The sequence below is a fragment of the Parasteatoda tepidariorum genome, chromosome 1 (genome assembly GCF_043381705.1).
Source record: "Parasteatoda tepidariorum isolate YZ-2023 chromosome 1, CAS_Ptep_4.0, whole genome shotgun sequence".
Classification (NCBI taxonomy): Eukaryota; Metazoa; Arthropoda; class Arachnida; order Araneae; family Theridiidae; genus Parasteatoda; species Parasteatoda tepidariorum.
Genome location: NC_092204.1, coordinates 96,451,681 through 96,471,769, shown reverse-complemented (window position 1 = coordinate 96,471,769; position 20,089 = coordinate 96,451,681). Strand labels below are relative to the sequence as shown.

General features: G+C 30.5%; 1 protein-coding gene and 1 long non-coding RNA gene across 4 annotated transcripts in view; one reads left to right on the top strand and one right to left on the bottom strand.

The window, feature by feature from the left end:
- The window catches only part of LOC139426221 (uncharacterized), a 130,775-nt gene that overhangs the window by 32,667 nt on the left and 78,019 nt on the right, over positions 1-20,089 (top strand). The window lies entirely within an intron of this gene.
- The window catches only part of LOC107445181 (SH3 and cysteine-rich domain-containing protein), a 181,208-nt gene that overhangs the window by 88,386 nt on the left and 72,733 nt on the right, over positions 1-20,089 (bottom strand). For all 3 annotated transcript variants that reach the window (XM_071184157.1, XM_043045475.2, XM_071184159.1), the window contains exons 2-3: positions 9,954-10,062; positions 5,263-5,332 (exon numbers count right to left, since the gene is read on the bottom strand). In XM_071184157.1, the coding sequence (XP_071040258.1) occupies positions 5,263-5,332; positions 9,954-10,062 (179 nt within the window). The remainder of the gene's footprint in view (positions 1-5,262; positions 5,333-9,953; positions 10,063-20,089) is intronic.

The following is a 20,089-nucleotide window of genomic DNA, read 5'->3' as shown; positions in this document are numbered from 1 at the left end:
TACAAATATTCATTATATATTTATATATATATATGTATGTATATATATATTTATCGTTTGAGCTATTCATTCCATTGACTCGTATATATCTCATTCAATTCAATGTGACAAATACACAAGAATCTGCCTCACTTGTATGGCTAGCAATTTCAGATGCATAAGCAGGTGCAGATGCAAAATTGTACTGTTTCGTACATAAAATTATCATAACTTCTAAAGTATTTGACCGAACGTCAAGCGATTGGTCTCATTCGAGTCAGCGTAAAAAAAGACCTCACTTGTCTGTATAAATGTTCGACAAATCCCCCAATTTCCTTTCTAAAAATGTCTATGCGTACAGGGGAGAGTAATGAAGTTTTCAGCCCTTGTTTCCAATGACATAACAAAACTTTCTGATTCAAACCCGCAACCATTGGTACGCGAATAGCTCTGCCACCTGGCCGGCTGAATTAAAAGTAAAACAGATCAATAAGCAATTGGAGGAGTTTGGGATCATTGGTCTCAAATCCAATGATTCAAATGACTTTAGTCATTAGAAATATGTTATCGATATTATCGCGATGAGTAGCTTAGTTAAATTTCATAAAAGTAATAGTTGAAGGAATCATAAGTTTGTTCATTAGTAGTTTGTGAATTTTTCGTGAATAAAACTTTTGATTAACACAATATCTGTGAAATAGTCAAATAACCATTACTTCTTAATTTTAAATCTAAAGTAATTGAAATATTTTATGCGCATACATGATGCGAGTATAAGAACATGGAAATGCAAGAGTAGAATCCATAAAATCCATTATAAATTTAATAATTTTTTTTTAAATTTTAAAACACAGTAATTAAAAAATATAGTTTTGAAAATATAATAGATAAAAACTATGTAAATATAAGATAATTGACTAAACATAAAACATCTTTATATATTCTTATATCCCCAGTTGAATTAAATCGAGAATTTTATATAGATATTAAAATTTCGAAAGGTTAAGGAATCCAATTATATTCAATGACAAGTCAATTTGAAAATAAAGAACGCTCAAGTCTGAAAAGTTAATAACTGACAAGAAAACTCCTCTAGAGATATAATTTCTTTTAAGCCTTTGATTTAATATGTGATTAAAGCAGAGTTGTAGATGAAAGAGATAGAGTCGTAGACGAAAGAGATAGAGTTGTAGATGAAAGCGGTAGAGTTGTTTAAGAAAAAAGATAACCACAGTTTGGGAAATGAGTTTGAAAAATATCTTGTCAAATAAATTTTATTTTAGAGATAAATAAAAATAAAAAATACATGAATAGAATTTAAACCAAAGGTTTTTTTAAAATAGAGTTAAAGAAATATAATATCGTGAGGCTTATTTAATTGATTCTTGGAAAAGAAGTATTTTTAAATAAAACGAATTTCAAAGTAAATGTTGAGATTTGTAGTAAAAATTGCTCAAAAAAATTTCTGTACAACACAACTTATTTTTTTAGATTATTTGAGTATAATCAAAACCTGTTTCTTTGTACGGAAATAAAAAATTGAAGTGATTTTCAGCACTTATTTTTCTTAAGCTGCGTTCCAGTTTTTGGTCAAAACCTGCAGTTTCAGATGCTTTTTTTTTTTAAATTCTACACGGGCTTACAGTCTATTTAAAATAAAGTGCCCTTAATTATGACGAGCGTTGTGGTTCTAGTTTGCTTAGTTATAATAAGTTTTGTGATCCAAACTTGTTTAATTAAAATGATTGTTGTGGCACAGTTCGGAAAAGCGCAGCCAGCAAGGTATAGGGTCCAAGTTACTTTTGTTTTACCACGATGAACATATAGTACCATCAAAATGAAAAATTATTTAAATAAAAAATCTCTTTTTTTTATCAAAGAGTTGACCATACACATTTAGGTACTGATTCTATTGAGAAAAAAAATTGAACTTACTCCTTTTACTTGGTTACACAACTTCAAATATTTTGGTTTTTATATTTCGATTTTAATTTATTCACAGTAAAATGTCGTCGATTATTTTTACTTAATAAGAGATTATTAAGTAATATTGCGAAAAAATTTCAAGAATATTTTACAATTTAGAATTTATTATTTCAATTGCATCGCCGGCCAGACTGTGTACAACGGTCAGGGAGTGGAGGGTTCCTCACATCAGGAAGGTTCTTGGTTTGAATCCCGGACAAGGCATGGGTGTACTTTCATTCTCTGTACTATCTGTCCTCACTGTAGAAGCAGCGTTTGCCTACCTAATAGGGTGGCTCTGAAAGAGTGGTTAACAAATCTGCCCTGCAAATGTCTGAATGACGAGTGTTAATCAAAAAATAAAAAAGGTGGTCAATGGAAAAAAGAAGAAACTTAATTGAATATGTTACCTAGTCATAGTTTTTCATAAAATTCATTAACATAACTTATTTATTGTTTAATACTTTATGGCAATTTAAAATATGTTCATCATAAATTGTTGCGTAGTAGTGTAATTTCATTGGATGACTTTATAATAAAGTAACACCTCTTAAAATTCAGCCTTTCATTTTCAGTAATAATAAAAATCAAAAAATAAAAGTAATAATGCCATGAAAGGATGGTAAATATATATATTACTGTAATATAAAGATCGATAAATATATATTATATTACGCATATTTATAAATATACATATTATTTTTTAATAAAGGATGATAAATATGCATAACTATATGTTACTATTAAATAAGGGGTAACGAAATATTTTACATGAAAGTAATATCCTTCTTAACTTTTACTAATTTTATTCTGCTAACAACTCAAAAATTCCGAATCTTTATGAATCCTATCATATGTTTTTCTTGGTCAATAAAAATGCACTGTTAATAGTGAAAAACGGTTATAGACTATTATCTTTTTATGTTATATAGAGGCATGAGCTTTATAACGAAAACACTCTGCGTGAGCATGATTTCCAAAGTTCAACATTTTTGAGTGTATAGAATTGTCGCGTGTATTAAAACACGGTTGTCTAATGTAGGAGGGGAGTGGGTAAATATAAATAAGTTTAGCAAGAATAAAAACCGAAGCATTAAAATAGGTTTACATGTTTTTTCTTCAATCAAAAAGAACAGAAAACTTTAAATGCTCTAAAAGAACAGCTTTTATATGCCCAGGTTGTCTAGCACTAAATTGGATTTTAGATAATGGATGCAATGTCTAGACAATTTTAACTGTCTTTCAGGGAAAGTAAGTTTGGCAAACTTGAGAAAGCTAAGATATAATAAATTAGAAAAATCAGAAAAAAAACAGTATGTTCGTTTTTATAATTTATTTCGTTTTACTATTTCATTTTAGAATAATTAAACGCAGTTTATATTTTGAAAATTTTTCAACTTTAATCTACAAGTATATTTACTCTATGTAATATAATCGATTTTTTAATTACAGTCAGGGCTAAAGAAAGGGAAGTCTTAGAAGACCTTAAATGCCTTGAAATTTCGACATCGATCATATGAAACAAGTTAAGCCTAAAAATCATTTAAAAATTTCAATTTGTGCGTTAGACAGAGATGTTAGAAAATGAATGTTTCGTTAGAATCAGCCATTGCTAAACTGTGGACGATTCGAGTTTAGGAGTTTTTTTTTATGGTCAATTATTTTATACGAACTCAGTAATCAACTTGGATAGCATGTGAGGGCTACATCACCGAATTAGTATTTCTAAAGCAATCTGAAACCACGTGCTAATTTTGTTTATCGTTGTGCTTTTAAATTTAGTTTCCATAACACAAAATAATTTAAAATCAACGGTATTGGAAATAAATAAGAGTAAGTTGTATACTACAAAGCAAATTGAATAGAGAAAAGGTACTGATACGTTGAGGGGAGCCGGATGAAATTCGCCATACTATTATTGATGCCAATTATGCCTAATTAAGTTTGGTAATTAGTACAACTGTTCCTATAGTAATTGGTGCTGCTTTTAATAATTACCAAATATGCTAATATAGATACTGCAGTGGTAGGTTTTTACGGTCTCCCAAAAGGAATCAGTAGCGGAGAGGGAGCACTCAGATACAGATGTCTATTTTCAAGACTTAACTGACGTGAACAAGAAGTAACAAAAGTGATTTGAAATTAAAGAAAGCGTGAAGTTGCCAACGAAAAATGGAAAAAATAATGATGGGAAACAAAACAAAAAGACCCCACAGAAACCGAGAGATAAAAAAGATTAAAAAAAACAGAACAAGAAAAAATTTCCAGTGGCCGAGAGGTGCAAATTAGGGCAAAATGCCTTTTTCACGTGCTATGAAGAAGTGATGAGAGGCTAATGTCGTTAGCAAGGTTATCAGTATTCATATGATTAAAGCAAGATTCCAGGACATCCAGATGAGCTGATGTGAATGAGATGGAAATATTTGGCATTGTCAAAACTAAATTTATGCCCAAGATTATTTTTGAAGCGAAACTAAATAGTGTCCATAAAATTAAATTATTTCTTTCTCGTTTAATCTACAGGTCCTAACTTTTAGCTAGCTGTAGGTAGACTCAAGTAAATTTTAGGACCCAATCCCTGTCAAATTTCTTCAATTCCGAAACCTCGGCTCCAATTCCTGTTTCACAACTCTAAAATTTTAAGAATCTGCACGGAAGAAAGATAGTATTTTTCAGATTTTTATAGATTTTTACTTGAACACTTTCGTAATTAACTCCTTTCATTTAATATAATAGTTTTAGGAAAAGCACTTTTTTTTCATTTAAATAGTGACAAAAATAGAATTATTCTCTCTTTTTACTCCACTGGAAAAATGTGATTCTTAAAATTTTTATTTTGTTATTTAAAAGTGACTTCTTCTTTCAACACTATTATTAAATGGAAAACACTACGTGTAGCACTGATGTTCCGATTAATAAAACTTAGTCGGAAGAGTTTAAAATCTTCAGATAGTTCCGAGTCTTTCTGATGCAAAATAAATGGAAATGCATTTCGCCTGAAAAAGCTAGTTCCCAAGTAAAGAAAGGCGAACAAAAAAACTCAACTTAACTATAGAATAAAGAAAAAAATGGCTGTCACAACGGAAACAAATGCTCTCTGAAAAATAAATAGCAGTGAATTGATACGAAAGAGTTTCCGATGCTTTGTTGTCGATTCTTGGTGTCAATTTTTCCCCCCGCCGTGTTATAAAAAAATTACTTTTTATACAATGATTTATTTTTTGTTAGCAAGAGGAAACATTTCTGGGTGAGGAAAAAGAAAAAGCAAATGGTAAAGAAAATTATACGAAGAAAGAAAAAAAGGATTTTTTTTTTTACCTGGGAGTCCACTTCGACTTCTTGAAGAAGCACTTCCCAGCTAGTGAATAACGTACTGTGGAATTGAGGTCTGAAAAAAAGGAAAATAAATGTAAATACGTGTATGTATAATAAACCTTAGGGTATTTGGGCAAACAAAAGAATTTTCAAACAAAGTTTACAATAAAAATGTGTGTGTTTCCTTTAAAAAAATAACAATTGTATTTTTTTCTTGTTTTTTTTTCCAAATAAGCATCAAAGCAAAATCCTTAAGATTTAGAAGGCTCAAGTGGTTTAGATGAATATAAAAATAAATCTCACAAGGAAATGGCGAAATCCTGACTTCAAATAACGCTTTTCTGTTTGTATTTCTTAGGCTCTGAATTGGAATGCTTTAATTTGAGGTCATTTAATTATTTTTTAAGTTATTTATAAAATAATTTATGTGCCGCAATGCAGAAAGGAAGAGTGTGCAGCAATCGTGATGTTCCGATGGTGCAGTTGGAAAAAAATTGTTGAATCTTGAAGGTATATCGAAAAATTAACTGTTCTCTGTAATTAAACAAGTTCTGGTCTTTTGCAAACTTGTTTTCCTCAACTGTGATTTCTTCGAATTTTGTTAGCATAGCTTCTCAACTCATCTGGTCAGGGCTTTGCACCATTTTCCATAGTGGTTACAGTATCCGGCTACCGATCCAGAGATCCCTATTTTGATCCAAATCTGCGTTAAAGATCCAAGTTTGCTCTTACGCACACTCCTCTACAACAGCGTTCATTATTTTTTTTTATTAGGTATATAATATTTTAATATTTTTCGATCTCCAATTATTCTCGATCTCCAATAATTCTGATCTCCGGTGCGGGAGGCAACTTACCCAACCAGAGTTGCGGGAGGCAGTGTACCAACCATAGAGGTACGTCACCTGTGAACCAACTGATTCACAGGTGGCATACCTCCTGACAGTCATTTTGCTTCTTATGCGCATGCGCCGATCTTAGTATATATGATGCTCTGCTAACTTTGAAGTGCTCGACTTCGCGTGCAGGTCGTCGGACTACCGAAGAGGGGGTGCCATCCCCTCTGCAGAGGATCAAAATTATGATGGTATGTCTTCGGATCATCCTCAGGGATGTTTCCCAGACCGTCGCCAATAGCCCATTGTGTAGCTCTAGTGCGACGTAAATGAACAACAACAAAGCTAACTTCGAGTACCGAGGATGTGTGGCATCGGTCCTCGTTAAACTGTTCTACCGTAAAGTGCTCGACTTCGCGTGCAGCTCGTCGGGCTACCAAAGCAGGGGAGTCACCCCCTCTGCAGAGGATCAAAATCGCGATGGCATGTCTTCGGCTCATCCTCAAGAATGTTTCCCAGATCGTCGCTGATAGCCCATTGTGCAGTTGTACTGTGACGTAAATAAAGTGCCTGCATACTTAAATTTGAGTATGTTGTTCAAACTGTAAGTTGATTTTCTAGCATAGTATACCAGACCCAGCATTTCGTCGTATTGTTACATATTTTAGGAGCTGATCTTTTTCTCTTTTCTATATTCTTTGGTCAACATTTAAATAATTATTGTGCAACAATGATTTTAAAATTGCAAATAACTTTTTGAATAATTGCTAAGTAATTTCATAAAAGAAAAAAAAAACAAATTTAACGAGATTTTATAACAACCAAAATTAAGTGGAAATAATAACATAATTTATAAGTTTTTTTTTTCCAATGGCAGGCACTGAATTTGAATCTTTGCCTATGCTACGCCAGAATTGTTGCTCATTTCGCGTTACCCAGTGGGCACCTGTGAACCAAAGTCACGGAGGCGAGCAGCATTGCCCAAACATAATTTATAAGTTGTGGTGCCTATTTTTTAACTTGCTTTCAATCTACAAATTATTTTCATAACGCAATCACATATCACGGAAGAAATTATAAATTTTTTTCTGATTAAGGCGTCAAAATTTTCATGAAGCAGACGCCGAATTAATAAACTGTGAGACATATATCCTAAAATATTAAATCCTATTAAGAATTAAAAAAAAAGACATTCCGAAACATGTAATTTGTGCTAGAACAAAATGAAACAAGTAACAGAAACACGAAAGTTCGGACATTTTGCTGATTTCTTTTCTCTTCTTTCGAGGCACTTTATTTTGACCCGTGGCTTTCGTTAAAAGCTTTTCGGATCGATTCGAAAATAAATTGAGAGAAACTAGTAGAAAAGGGACATTTCATTTTATCAGTATTTTATTCTTTTGTTTGTATTTAAAGTTTACTTTCTCTGTGGAAGCTTAATTTATATTTGTTGTGATCTTGTGTCGTTCAGCAAACTGTTCAATATAAAAGGGGAAGCAAAATTCTTTCTGAGTAAGGAATAAGGTATTTAGGTACTGAAAATAAAAAAAACGAAAAAAGACTGTTTAAACGTAATCCTCCCCCTATCGATGCTTATTGTTGCTTAAAAAACAAAAATAAGATAATTTTGATTATAAGATGTTGGTAAGAATCATCACAAAAAACAGTTTTTTACTAATATTATTATTGATTGTTTATTTAGAAGTAAAACTCTGTGCTGATCGAAAAATATTATCCATTATTTGAAGTAATTTGTTTCCAATACAATATAATTCTCACCTACTATTAGCACTATTCATTAATTAAAATAGCTTTATTTAATTTATTTTATTTAATTCATTATTTATTAAAAAAATAAAAATTAAAACAGAATCAGGATTTAATTTCTAATTTAAATATAACTCATCAAAGTTTTAAAAAAAGCACTGTATTTCCGAAGATAAAAAGAAATATGCATAAAAGAAGTTAATTTCTACCTGGTTGGGAGCCACTAGTATAAAATTAAGTAATTTTGCTACTGGATTGTGATCAGTTTTAACAATTTTCCATACACTCGAAAATTGAAACGATTAAAAAAACGGTCAATTGTAAAAAATGTAAGGCATTTTTTAAGTATATCTCACAGTACACTTCTGTGCAAAAATTAAGGACGAAAAGGAAAAACTAGCATAACAACAAAACAGGCAGTTACAACGGAAGGAAAGGTCATTGAGAAGACCAATTACGGTAAGGTAAAGTAGAAAATTTGCATATATGCACCATGACGTAACGGGGGGCGTGTCGTAAGGAAATAAAACGAGCTGGAGGTGGAAGTTCAGAATTTATTTAAATGGTATTGCACAGTGTACACCAGTTTAAACGAAGTAAATTTTTTTGCCACGGTGGATATGGCCAACCGACAACACGGGAGACGGCATCTGAATGAGTTTATGCGAGTTCGAATCATTGGGAAATGGGAAGAAGATCGAAGTGCGACGTTCGAAGGTGGAGTTCACCTACAGTATCGTTTCACGAGCTTGGAACATATTCCAGGGGACAGAAACAGCTGTCCGGAGGTTTAGTAGAAGTCGTCCTTGCACAACCACGACAACGGGTGAGGATTGTTCAACAGGCTTGAAGGAACAGACGGCTGGTAGCAGAAAAAATCACTAGGCATACACAGTAAAGTACTAGACTCCAGGCATCGGTTTTTACTCTGACCAGAAGGGTGATCTATTTGCACGACGGCCAGTACGATGTGTCCCATTAACGCCAGTTCATCGGAGACTCCGTTTTATGTGGAGCCAGGAACATAACAAGTGACCAGATGTGCTATGGGGTCGAGTACTCCTTACGGATGAGAGCAGATTTAGTCTGACCAGTGATTCTGGACGCATGCACATCTGGAGAGAGCAGGGAACACGCAATAACCTCTCTAACATCATGGAAAGCCGATTTTCAGGTAGGCGGAGTTCTTGTATGGATCTTTTTAGAAGTGCTGTGGGTTCTGAGTTAATCTCCATGGACGATAATTGCACATTGGCAGTCACAGAACTGTTGGAGAGTGAAGATATTGCACGCATGGAATACCGGCGAGGTTCCCGGATTTTAATACGATTGATTATGTGTGGGGCACTCTAAGGAGACGCTTGGCAGCACGTCCCCAGCCACCAACAACAATTACGTAGTTGCGATTAGCACTACAACGGGAATGGGCAGCAATTCCTCAAGAGTTCCTTAGCCACCTGTTCCTCAGCATGGGCAGATGATGTCAATCCTGCATTGCAGTCAGAGGTGATCATACCCCTTAAGGATGAAATTTCCTTGGCAATCTCATGTAATATTGAAGTTTTGGTCATTTGTACACTTGTGTTTTAAGCCTATAAAGTTCATTATTGTTACTGTAGATTACAATTTTTTTTGCAAGTTGCTTACTTTTTCATATTCTCATATTTTAAGGATCCTATGGTATGTTTTTTTAATCGATTTTCAACACTGCTGTTCAAATTTACATTCGAAAAGCCCCTTCGTCCTTAATTTTGTCACACCAGTGTACTATACTGAACATTACAAAGGTTCATTTTTAAAATGAGGAAACATTTTAATAAACAAGCGTGAAATAACGTATAGTGCAGAACATTTTGAAATACGCATAATAATTCCATATTTATTCAAAACAATAACATGGGGTGCATTTTAACAAAAATGTAGCGACTGGCAGGCCTGGCCGGTAGTGACCGTTAATTTTGCTATATACCTACTAGAAAAATTAGTAAAATGAAAAAAATATGATTTAATTAAATAACTGATATTTTTTTTCTGTTCTGTATGACATTTTTTTATTGAATAAAAATGATGTTATCAATGAGAAAATGTTACCTTTCTCTCCGAAGCTCAGCATTTCTTTTTCTAAATGTTTCTACCAACATTTGAAGCTCCTCTGCATGTTGTTCGTGAATAGAAGACAGTTGATGGGTAAAATCAGCAACTATTCATTAAAGAAAGAAAAAATCAATTAATTGTACGGAAACAAAATAAATTTTTTTTTTTTAAATATACTAACTGTTTTTCTTCCTCCGTAAAGTGGAAATATAAGAAGAAATTAAAGTAAATTGAATAATGATAACAGTTTTGTTCTATTTTTTTTTTACTCTTATAATCAACAATTGCTTGATTCTTTTATCATAAATTATAAGAAACTTAAACTTGTTGCTGTATAAATTGTAAGAAAATTAAATATTCTTTTTTTTCTTCCGTAAAGTGGAAGTATGAGAAGAAAACAAAGAAAAATGAATAATGATAGCAGTTTTACTCTAATTATTTTTCTACTCTAATTATTTTTTTACTCTTATAATCAACGATTGTTTGCTTTTTTTTCCATAAATTATAAGAAACTTTTACTTGTTGTTGAATAGCTTATAAAAAACTTATATTTCTTTAGTGTACTAATTATTTTTTCTTCTTCCGTAAAGTGGAAATGTGAGAAGAAAACAAAGAAAAATGAATAATAAAAGCAGTTTTGTTTTATTCATTTTTTCACACTTATAATCCTATTGCTTTACAGATCTGTCAAAACGATATTTTTTCAATGCGATATTTTTCACCATATATCGATAAATGATAGCCGAATATTGCCGAAGTAAAACTATGGTGTTTTGCAAATCGCAAAAATTTGAAATATTTCGCACAGCATTTCCTAAAGTTGAATTTCAAATTCATCAAATGAAAACAAATTTCATGAAGTAAACTCCCAACCAAAACAGTTATTTTGTTTTTGATTCAATTTTAAACTTATAGGTTTTTTTCAAATGAGGAAATCGGGTGAAATTATGCAATGCAATAAACAACTGCTAAAAACAGCCCCTGTTAATAATTGTTAAAAGAGAATAGTTAGCAAAAATTAATCACTCGAATGCAATTTTTTACAGACCGAGTACTGCTTTTCTGATGAAACATAATTAATAGTGATAAACTTTTTATGAAATAGTAACAAAAATATTGAGTATTTTTTTATTAAACTATAAAAAGTATTGCTCACCTTTAAAAAATATTATTTTGCAATAAGTCATAGAAAATGTAGATGTTGATCAATTTATAAATGAATTTCAATAAGTATTTACCATTTTTTGAGTAACTCTTAATAAATATTCCGGTAAATTGTAAAAAGTTTTAATCATTTTCATTAAAAATTAACATATGTCGATAATTTTTCGATTAAACTTGAATTAATATCGGTAATTTTCTATTTAAATTATAACAGAAATCAATAATTTTCTGTTTAAATAGCATTAAATATTAATTATTCTTAAAATAAATTAAAATCGCTTTTTTTAAAAAATAAATTGTAAACTATAATTATCATCTAATTATATTTTTAAAAAATTTACTCATTTTTAAAAAATAATTATTGATAATTAAGTTTACAATTAATCATAGCTTTACTATTTTGTTGTAAAATGCACTTTCCTAAATTCGATTCCTTGGTACCCATTCATAAATGTGATTTTAGTACACGCATTCATAAATGTGATTCTAGGATACGCATGCATAAATGTGATTCTAGGATACGCATTCATAAATGTGATCCCATGGTACATATTTATGAAAGTGATGCTTGGGTATGTATTCATAAAAATGATGCCTGGGTATGCATTCATAAAAGTGATGTCAGTGTATGCAGTCATAAAAGTGAGGATACGCATTCATAAAAGTGATGCCGGGGTAAGCATTCATAAAAGTGAATTTCAGAGTGTGCTTCAATAAGTACGATTCCAAGGTATGCTCTCATAAGTGTGATTCCAAAGTGGGCTTTCATAAATGTGATTCCAGAGTACACATTCATGAATGTGATTCCAGAGTACAAATTCATATTTATGATTTCAGAGTACTAACTGAAATAATATTCCGCAATACCATAAAAAAGTGAAGGTTAATTCCTTTTTATCTCCAAGAAACGTGTTAATGTAGAATAAAAATCAAAATAAATCGAAGTACAAGAGAGAAGAGAGTTAATTACATTCTTTGTGAGTGTCATGGACAGAATCTTATATAGAACAATGCCTGCATAAAATCTAATTAAAAACCTAGTGAAGTTTCGACTTCCCAGTTGCTCTTTGGGATATAAAATATCCAAACAGGTAAAGACGTTTAAATTAAAGAGACGTACGTTTCCTTTGAATTATTCAAAGCTTACAGTGACGATAGGTTTCAGAATAATTAGAATATCGCCAGTTGGCGCAGAAGCACGGTCTGTGCGCAATCATTAATTAATCGTAACGAAAACGTTAACGTTATTAAAATAAAAGCTCACCATTCCTTGCTTTTCAAAAACTTGTCACTTGAAAGTCTAGTGAGCGTCTTTCAAAAGCATTTAGAAACTGTGTGGATTAATAAAATCATTGTTTGACATATCTTTCGAGCATTAAGTACCTACTTGAACGCGTCTTATGTTCGAAATTAATGAATTGGATATAATATTTCAAGAATTTATATATTTTGATTCTAACGCATTCAATTACATAATTTATAGGCGGAAGGGAATTAGATTTATTTTCCGTTAATTATTTTAAGAATGAATACATTGTTTGGATTAAGTAAAATTCATTGCTTTCGTGAAACTTTCTAATCTATAATATTTTGAATGAACGGCATTGCACTAAAAATGTTGAATGTGCTTTTTAAAGTTCTTTCGCTGGGCAACTTAAAAAGAATCCTTTTTAGTGCTTGGACTTGAAGCAGTCAAAATTTTAAAATTTATATAGTGTTCCGAAAATACCACCCTTAATATGTGTTTTTGGAATCCTTACCAACGTATACAAATAGGGTTATACGTATACAAATATTAAAGTTCTTTCGCTGGGCAACTTAAAAGAAATCATTTTTAGTGCTTAGACTTGAAGCAGTCAAAATTTTAAAATTTATATAGTGTTCCGAAAATACCACCCTTAATATGTGTTTTTGGAATCCTTACCAACGTATACAAATAGGGTTATACGTATACAAATATTAAAGTTCTTTCGCTGGGCAACTTAAAAGAAATCATTTTTAGTGCTTAGACTTGAAGCAGTCAAAATTTTAAAATTTATATAGTGTTCCGAAAATACCACCCTTAATATGTGTTTTTGGAATCCTTACCAACGTATACAAATAGGGGGACGCAAATTAATATTTAACCAAGAAAAACAAAGCTAAAACGCTTTCTGAATCACATCGAATGATTGGAACCCGATTCACCCCATTGGAAGGTGAACGTTCTATCTAGGGCGCATAAAAATTTGTAAAAGGTGAGAATTATTAAATCGATTTTAATGTCTTTAATCAGGTCGAAAATTTTATAATAATTATTTTTATATGAAGGCCATTATAAAAATAGTCATTATAGAATTTTCCATCTGATAAATGTCATTAAAATCAATGAATTATTCTCTTATTTTACAATTTTTTATGAGCCCAGATAATAATGCAGCGCTGGAGAAATTTTTCAAAAATTAAAAAATTAAGTTACGAACGCTGTTCATTTTCACGTAGTTGGTGTTATTCTTAATCTTGACATTCTGTGCAGTTTTCTTTAATCGTATAGAGGGCACTGACATAGCATAGTCGAAACTTAACCTGACGGTCCTGAATAAATGATAAAAAAGAAAAATCATGGCAGTTATAAAATAACCTATGAGTTACTAAAATACTTTAAATCATGTGATGACAGTAAAATATCGATTCATTAGATCCATATATACTGTGATCATTTGATATTGTATTAATATATTTTGCATTAAATAAGCACAAAAAAATGCTTAATTATCAATGGATGAATTGATATGATTTCAATATGTTTCGGGTTTTTCTGATGCAATTCTATCAAATCATCTCAATTTTTAGGACGGATTTATTCGCATTTTTCTCATGAATGTGCTATAATAACAGCAAGAACAAAATTTAATGACCATAAAAATAAAAAAGTAACCAATGCAAGAACGATGCGCAGTGTTACGTGTCTCAGAATGGTAAAAACGTTAATTTACGTTTCTTATAGTGCAAGAGAGAAAATGTAAATCCACGGGGGCTTTTGGGAAATCAAAATATAAAAAAGAAAACTTTACGAGCCTCTTTCAGTAAGTAATAAAGTTAATAGCTCACAAACAAAATGCGAGTCCAGTACTTTCTTTTAAACTTTAAATCTCGAATACTGCGGGAAATATTTTTTCCCCTTCTCTTTGGATTGGAAACTGCAATAAAAAAGAAGAAAAAAAAACTCTAAGTATTTATCAACAACTGTATTAGAAAAACCCAATGCATCGATAGATCTCATAAAATTTGTAACGCAGAAATTCTTAGAGCCACAAATAAAATACCAACCAAACTTGAAATTAAGAAGCAGAAATGGATTAGTCATAGCCTCTGTAAATCTACGAAACTTAAAGAAAACAAGATTTTAATAGTTATCCCCAAGACTACAGAAAAAAAAGAAGGTGAAAACAAATTGTCGAAGTATCAATGAACTGAAAGTAGTTGGAGAAATATGGAAGGAGGTAAAATGTCTAAGTCTAATATCGAGTAAGATGGAAAGCAATAATCGAGGCTCTATGCTTCAATTTTCAGTGAAGAGGCATGTTTGCACTGTAAAAAAAACTTGCAGTTACCCTTTGCATAAATGAGAGACAGGGGCAGGATAGTTGGTAGGACGTTGGGATAGTGTTCGTGAGAAAAGGAGTTCGAATTCCACCAGCAAGGAATCCAAGTATATTAAATGGTGATTGTGCACGTTAAATCTGCCGGGATCCCATAGTCCTCAAAGTTCCCTTAACAAATCAATACCTCTGGGAGTATTGAATTGGAAATTGATCGCTCTCCAGTTCAGGTCAAAATTACGATCTGTGGATGAATGAATGGAGCATGAATCGGTCCGGCTTGTAAAATGGGCTGTGACATGTGTGTAACTGAAGTAGATGGCGCCACTGAAAAAAACAAGAAATGCACTCTCTGCCTTAATATATTCGTTTGCTTTCTAGCAGGATTGCTGGTATTGGCCAATGGCATTAGTAACAATCTTTTGTTTTATCTACACGTTGTTTGAAAAGTATAGTAATGGTTATTTAATATATTGGATCAATCTTTAATACGGCAATGAATTCGTTGTTTAAAAAATTTAAATAATTACAAATATTTTCAAAAATCGCATCAATCGATACTAAATTCATCCCAACACTTGATCCTATTTCCTGGGAGTGTCCTCAGAACATGTTTCTAGGATGTGAGTTTTGTGTCTTTAAAGGTACGGGCTTCGTCAATGATCAAAAGCTTTGTTTTCAGTTTTTTGATGGGATAAGTATTTTGCAAGATAACCCCATTTTAAGCAATCCTTACAGTTTTACTATCATTTTTACTTTATTTTATTACTATAATCATCATTTTTACAACCATTTCCGAGATATAACAAACCCAAAATTGTAAAAAGAGAACAAACTATGAGCAAAAAAATTTCAGTTCTTTCTTTTTTTCGGTCGAAGTAAAACTCTCATGGCTAACATTTTTTTTCTTGATTATAACGTATATTATTATTTATAAAATTTTTCACAAATAAATATTAATTGTATCTGTTAATTATACGTGATAGTAGCGAACATAGAGTTTGTATTTTCATTGAAAATTTTCTATTACGTTTATTGCAGTGTTTATTTTATGCAATTATCACTGCAATTAATACATATTTTATAGTCTTTATTAAAGTTTTACAGCGCTTAAATCAGAACAAATTACTTTATCAAATTTTGAGGAACCATCACCGAGGTATGAAAAGTAAAGTTAAATTAATAAGAATTTAGTATTTATGTTCCATGAATCTGAAAGCTGTTTCAAATAATTATTAGACTCGACAATGGCTTTCAAGAGTGCCTTTTTTTCATCCAACAAACTGGTTTCTGATTATTTGAAATCAAAAATCGATTTTGACAAAGTTTCGTCAAAGTTGAATATTTTTTTTCTCTAATTAAAGAAATTTATTTGCTGTTCTAACGTATTTTTAACTTAAATTTTGAAAATTATTTCGGAATATCCTCTATAGTCTATCCTAAACATAATTTTCTTGCGTTTACAAATCCTCCAAATTTGTTTATACAGTTTAGAGATATATAAAAATAAACACACAACTCTTCAATGACTGAAATTTGCATTCAAGCAGAAATTTTTTAAAAATTAGTTAGAAATGTTCTTAAAATGCCATTAGAATCGCGAACCAAATCGGTTTATTTCTAGTAATAAGTCGGAGCATAAGGTTAAAATTTCCTACCAAATCGAAAAATAAAAGAATAAAGATAATTACATTTCATGTAACGTGTCAATTTACAAAACTTGCTCAGTGGAATTTAAAGCCTTACATGCATAAATCTAATTTATAATTGACTGTGGAATCGCATTTCTACACTTGTTTTCGATAAAATACAAATCCCTAAAGACAGGAGTTTTATATTCCAAAAATAAAATAGAAAATTAAATTCAAAACTACGTTTCGTATCATTTCCCTGAATTTTGGCGTAATATTGTAATTTAATTATGTTTTGATTTCATACTGATGAATTATTGACCGTTTTATTTTTACTATCATTAGTAATAAATTTTGTAACATAGTATTCGTGAAATCATTTCAAGATCTGATGGTTCAAAAATTGTAGATGGTTCTTTTAAAAGTGAAAAAAAATTTTTTTTTCTGCCGAAAATAATAATTTTACTCAAATACAGTCAAACTCGTTTATTACAATCTCTAATTTAATGATGTCTTTGATTTAACGAGGATATTTTTAATGAATGATAAATTAAATGTTACGATTATATGTCTACAGGATATCCTTTTTGCAAAAAATATAAAGCAGATAACGGAAAAATGAAGTTTAAAAAATTGCAGCAAAATATATGTAATAGATTATAAGTGCTTCCACCCAGAGTTCCTGCTCTAAGTTCAAAGAAATTTCGACAGGTGACTCTGCAACTAGTGAACCTGTAAATCATAGAAAAACAATTGAAGATCGCATTACAATTGTTGAAATATTTTAATGTATGAAAATTACAGGGCAATAATTTTTTTAATGTTCACCATCAGCCACAATCACGAGTCTCGGTCGGAGAGCGAAATTTGCAAACATAAAAGCGCAATCAAGATCTTTTAGAAAATGATTTTCAGTGCCATCTGTCGGGACAGTTTTGAACTAAGAATATGAAATCAGGGAGGAAAATTTATGTTCAGATACAAAAATGTATCGCGAAAATTATTCTAGCTTAGCAGTTTTCCTTTTATAAAATTTGAAAATCGTTAGTTTAATTTGGAATACTCTTTATCTAAACTCGAATTTAAAAGTGAAATTTTCCCTAACTTCTCTAAAATTAGAGATGCAATATATTTTTCACCGGAACTGTTCCCTTAGAAAAATACTTAAAATACCCGTTTAGTTCAATTTTTTCCCCAATTGCATGTAAATAAAAGATAAAAACACTTGAAAGTTTCTCATACACCTTCTCATCAATCAAACAGTCGAAATTATTATATGAAATGCTGCTATGTAAATAGTTGCGCACCTACTATTGCTTATGTGTCTCCATGCATTTTCTCAACTAAATATTTAAAACTCAGAAGTCAATAAAAAAGGCAGTTTTTGAACATTTTTTGATTTATTTTTGTACATTAATACTTGAATTTTTGACTTTTAACCAACTCGGATATAACGAGTACTCTGGTTTAACGAATGAATTGTTTTGTTCTCTGACTAATATGGAGTATAATTTAAAATACGAAAATTACTCTAATTTTGTTTATGAAAAAAATCTTGACAAGCAGTTCATTCCACCATTATTTCAGAAAAGTTGAAAACAACCCAAGTTCATTTTAATATAATATATTTAATTAGAACGTTAGAAAAATTTTATCTCATGTTTTTTTATTACAATATATATACGCACAATAAGAGATAATTTCTTTTATATAAATATTTAAAAAAATGCTTAACAGTACAATTTTAAATTATAGTGACATTTTCTTTCAAACAGTCAGAAATTTCAAAAAATGGTTTTTAATAAAAATATTTTCAAAAGAAAGATTTTTGACAACATGTTAAATAATAGGTTATTCTTATTTGCTTATTTAATTGTTCTTATTAATATTTATCAATAAAAATGCATTACTGAAAATTGGAATCACTGCTTTTTTAAAAATAAATTAGTATTAAATTAAATTTGAAGTGTTATCTTAAAATAATAAAATAAATTAGTTCTATTTTTTGATAAAACTGAACATATTCTTTGATAATAAATAAATCATAATTTTAATTGATCATTTTATAGATGGTGATTCACCAACAAGTAAAAATTATTTTATGCATTTTATAAAGTGATAAATATTAAGTAAATAATAAAATTGTTCCAAAAATAAAAATGTATTTAAATGGTAAATTAGTAATGGCTTATTTAGAAAATGATAACTTAGTAATTACATATTTAGTAGATGAATAAATAATTTTTAACTAGTATATCATCAAAAAACTAGTAAATAATGAATAGATTAAAGAATAACGAATGAAATTCTATCAGTTATTTATTTATCCCAAAATATTAAAATTTAGAGTATATAACGACATGAATATAATGAGTATAAGTTATTAAAAATAAGGACTTATTTTAATGTGATTAAAAGCTTTTCAAACCAAAGGAAATTATCTTGGTTTGTTTCCTGACTAGCTTGTCTAGGAAGTTAAAGCGACCGGTGCGCAATGTTATTCAATCATGTAGTTCGTCACGAAATTGTAAAGTTTTAACTTCCACTTTGACCCCCAGGAAGCAGAAGAGAGAAGTGCTTTTCTCTATATCTATAATAATAAAAGGAACAGTTTGTGTGAACGTGTTATAGTTTGGTAATAGTTGCAGCCGGTATTTTCGTAATAGATGCTAGTTTAATAAGTACTAAATGTACTAATATTGTTATTTAATATAAGTGGTGAGGTTAGAGCTTCTTTTCGGTCTCCCGAAAATGATAAGTAGGGAAGAAAATAGCTTGATCGTGATTTGAGTTAGTGTCGGAAAACAGAATTACGCCAAATGATACTGAATATAGTTCATTTTTATTTAGTGGGAGGAACTCCAAAAAACGTAATCTTTGTCTAATAACGTAAAGTCATCGGGAAGAGCATAAAAGAATAATGAGTAAAAACAAATTTCGAGGAATTATTAAACGATTTATTGATATTTCACTAATTCTTTTTTACCCTTTCCAGAAAACATTTTCAACTAGAATATAAATATATGTCCTTTTTACGAAGTATTTAGCAATTTATCGAGGAAAGAAATAAGAAAAAAAGCGCACCATTTTTTTTCTTATTTAAAAGGAATTCGCGTGCCTGAAGTAAATACTCGAATTGGCCGAAGTAAAATGTTCTCTTAAGAAAAGGAAATCACGCCATTAACTTCCCAAACGAAAATTCAGACTTAGGGATCTGCACGCAAAATATGTTACAAATAAATCAAGAAGAGGGTATTAAAAGAGTATGTGAAATAGTTAAGACCGTACAGCTGTAGCCTAGACTATACAGCCGTTGTTAAAACATACGAATATATGATAGATCTCCAATAAAGTGTGTGTTTAACGGAAAGTGAAAACACTAATAAATGAAAAAGAACTGATGTATTATTTAATTTGTTTACTTATTGATTTAAATGTAACATTCTTTTGGCGATACCACAACAGTAATCAAGTTTACGATAAACAGTAGTTTAAAACTACATTTACCTTTAAAATTACAGTGTCATTTTCGTACTTAGAAAGGTGTGACTCCATTACCATTTTAGGATATATTATTTTTTAATAAAAAATAAGTTAATCTAAAACTTTTCATCTTGTTTAAAATGGTTCTATCCCTTAAACGAAAAACACTGCGGAATAAGTAGCAGGCATTGATTTATTATGTGGATCCTTTAAACCTCTTTGTAAAAACTCCATTTCATTATGCAAATAACATAAAATAAATATATGTTTATGT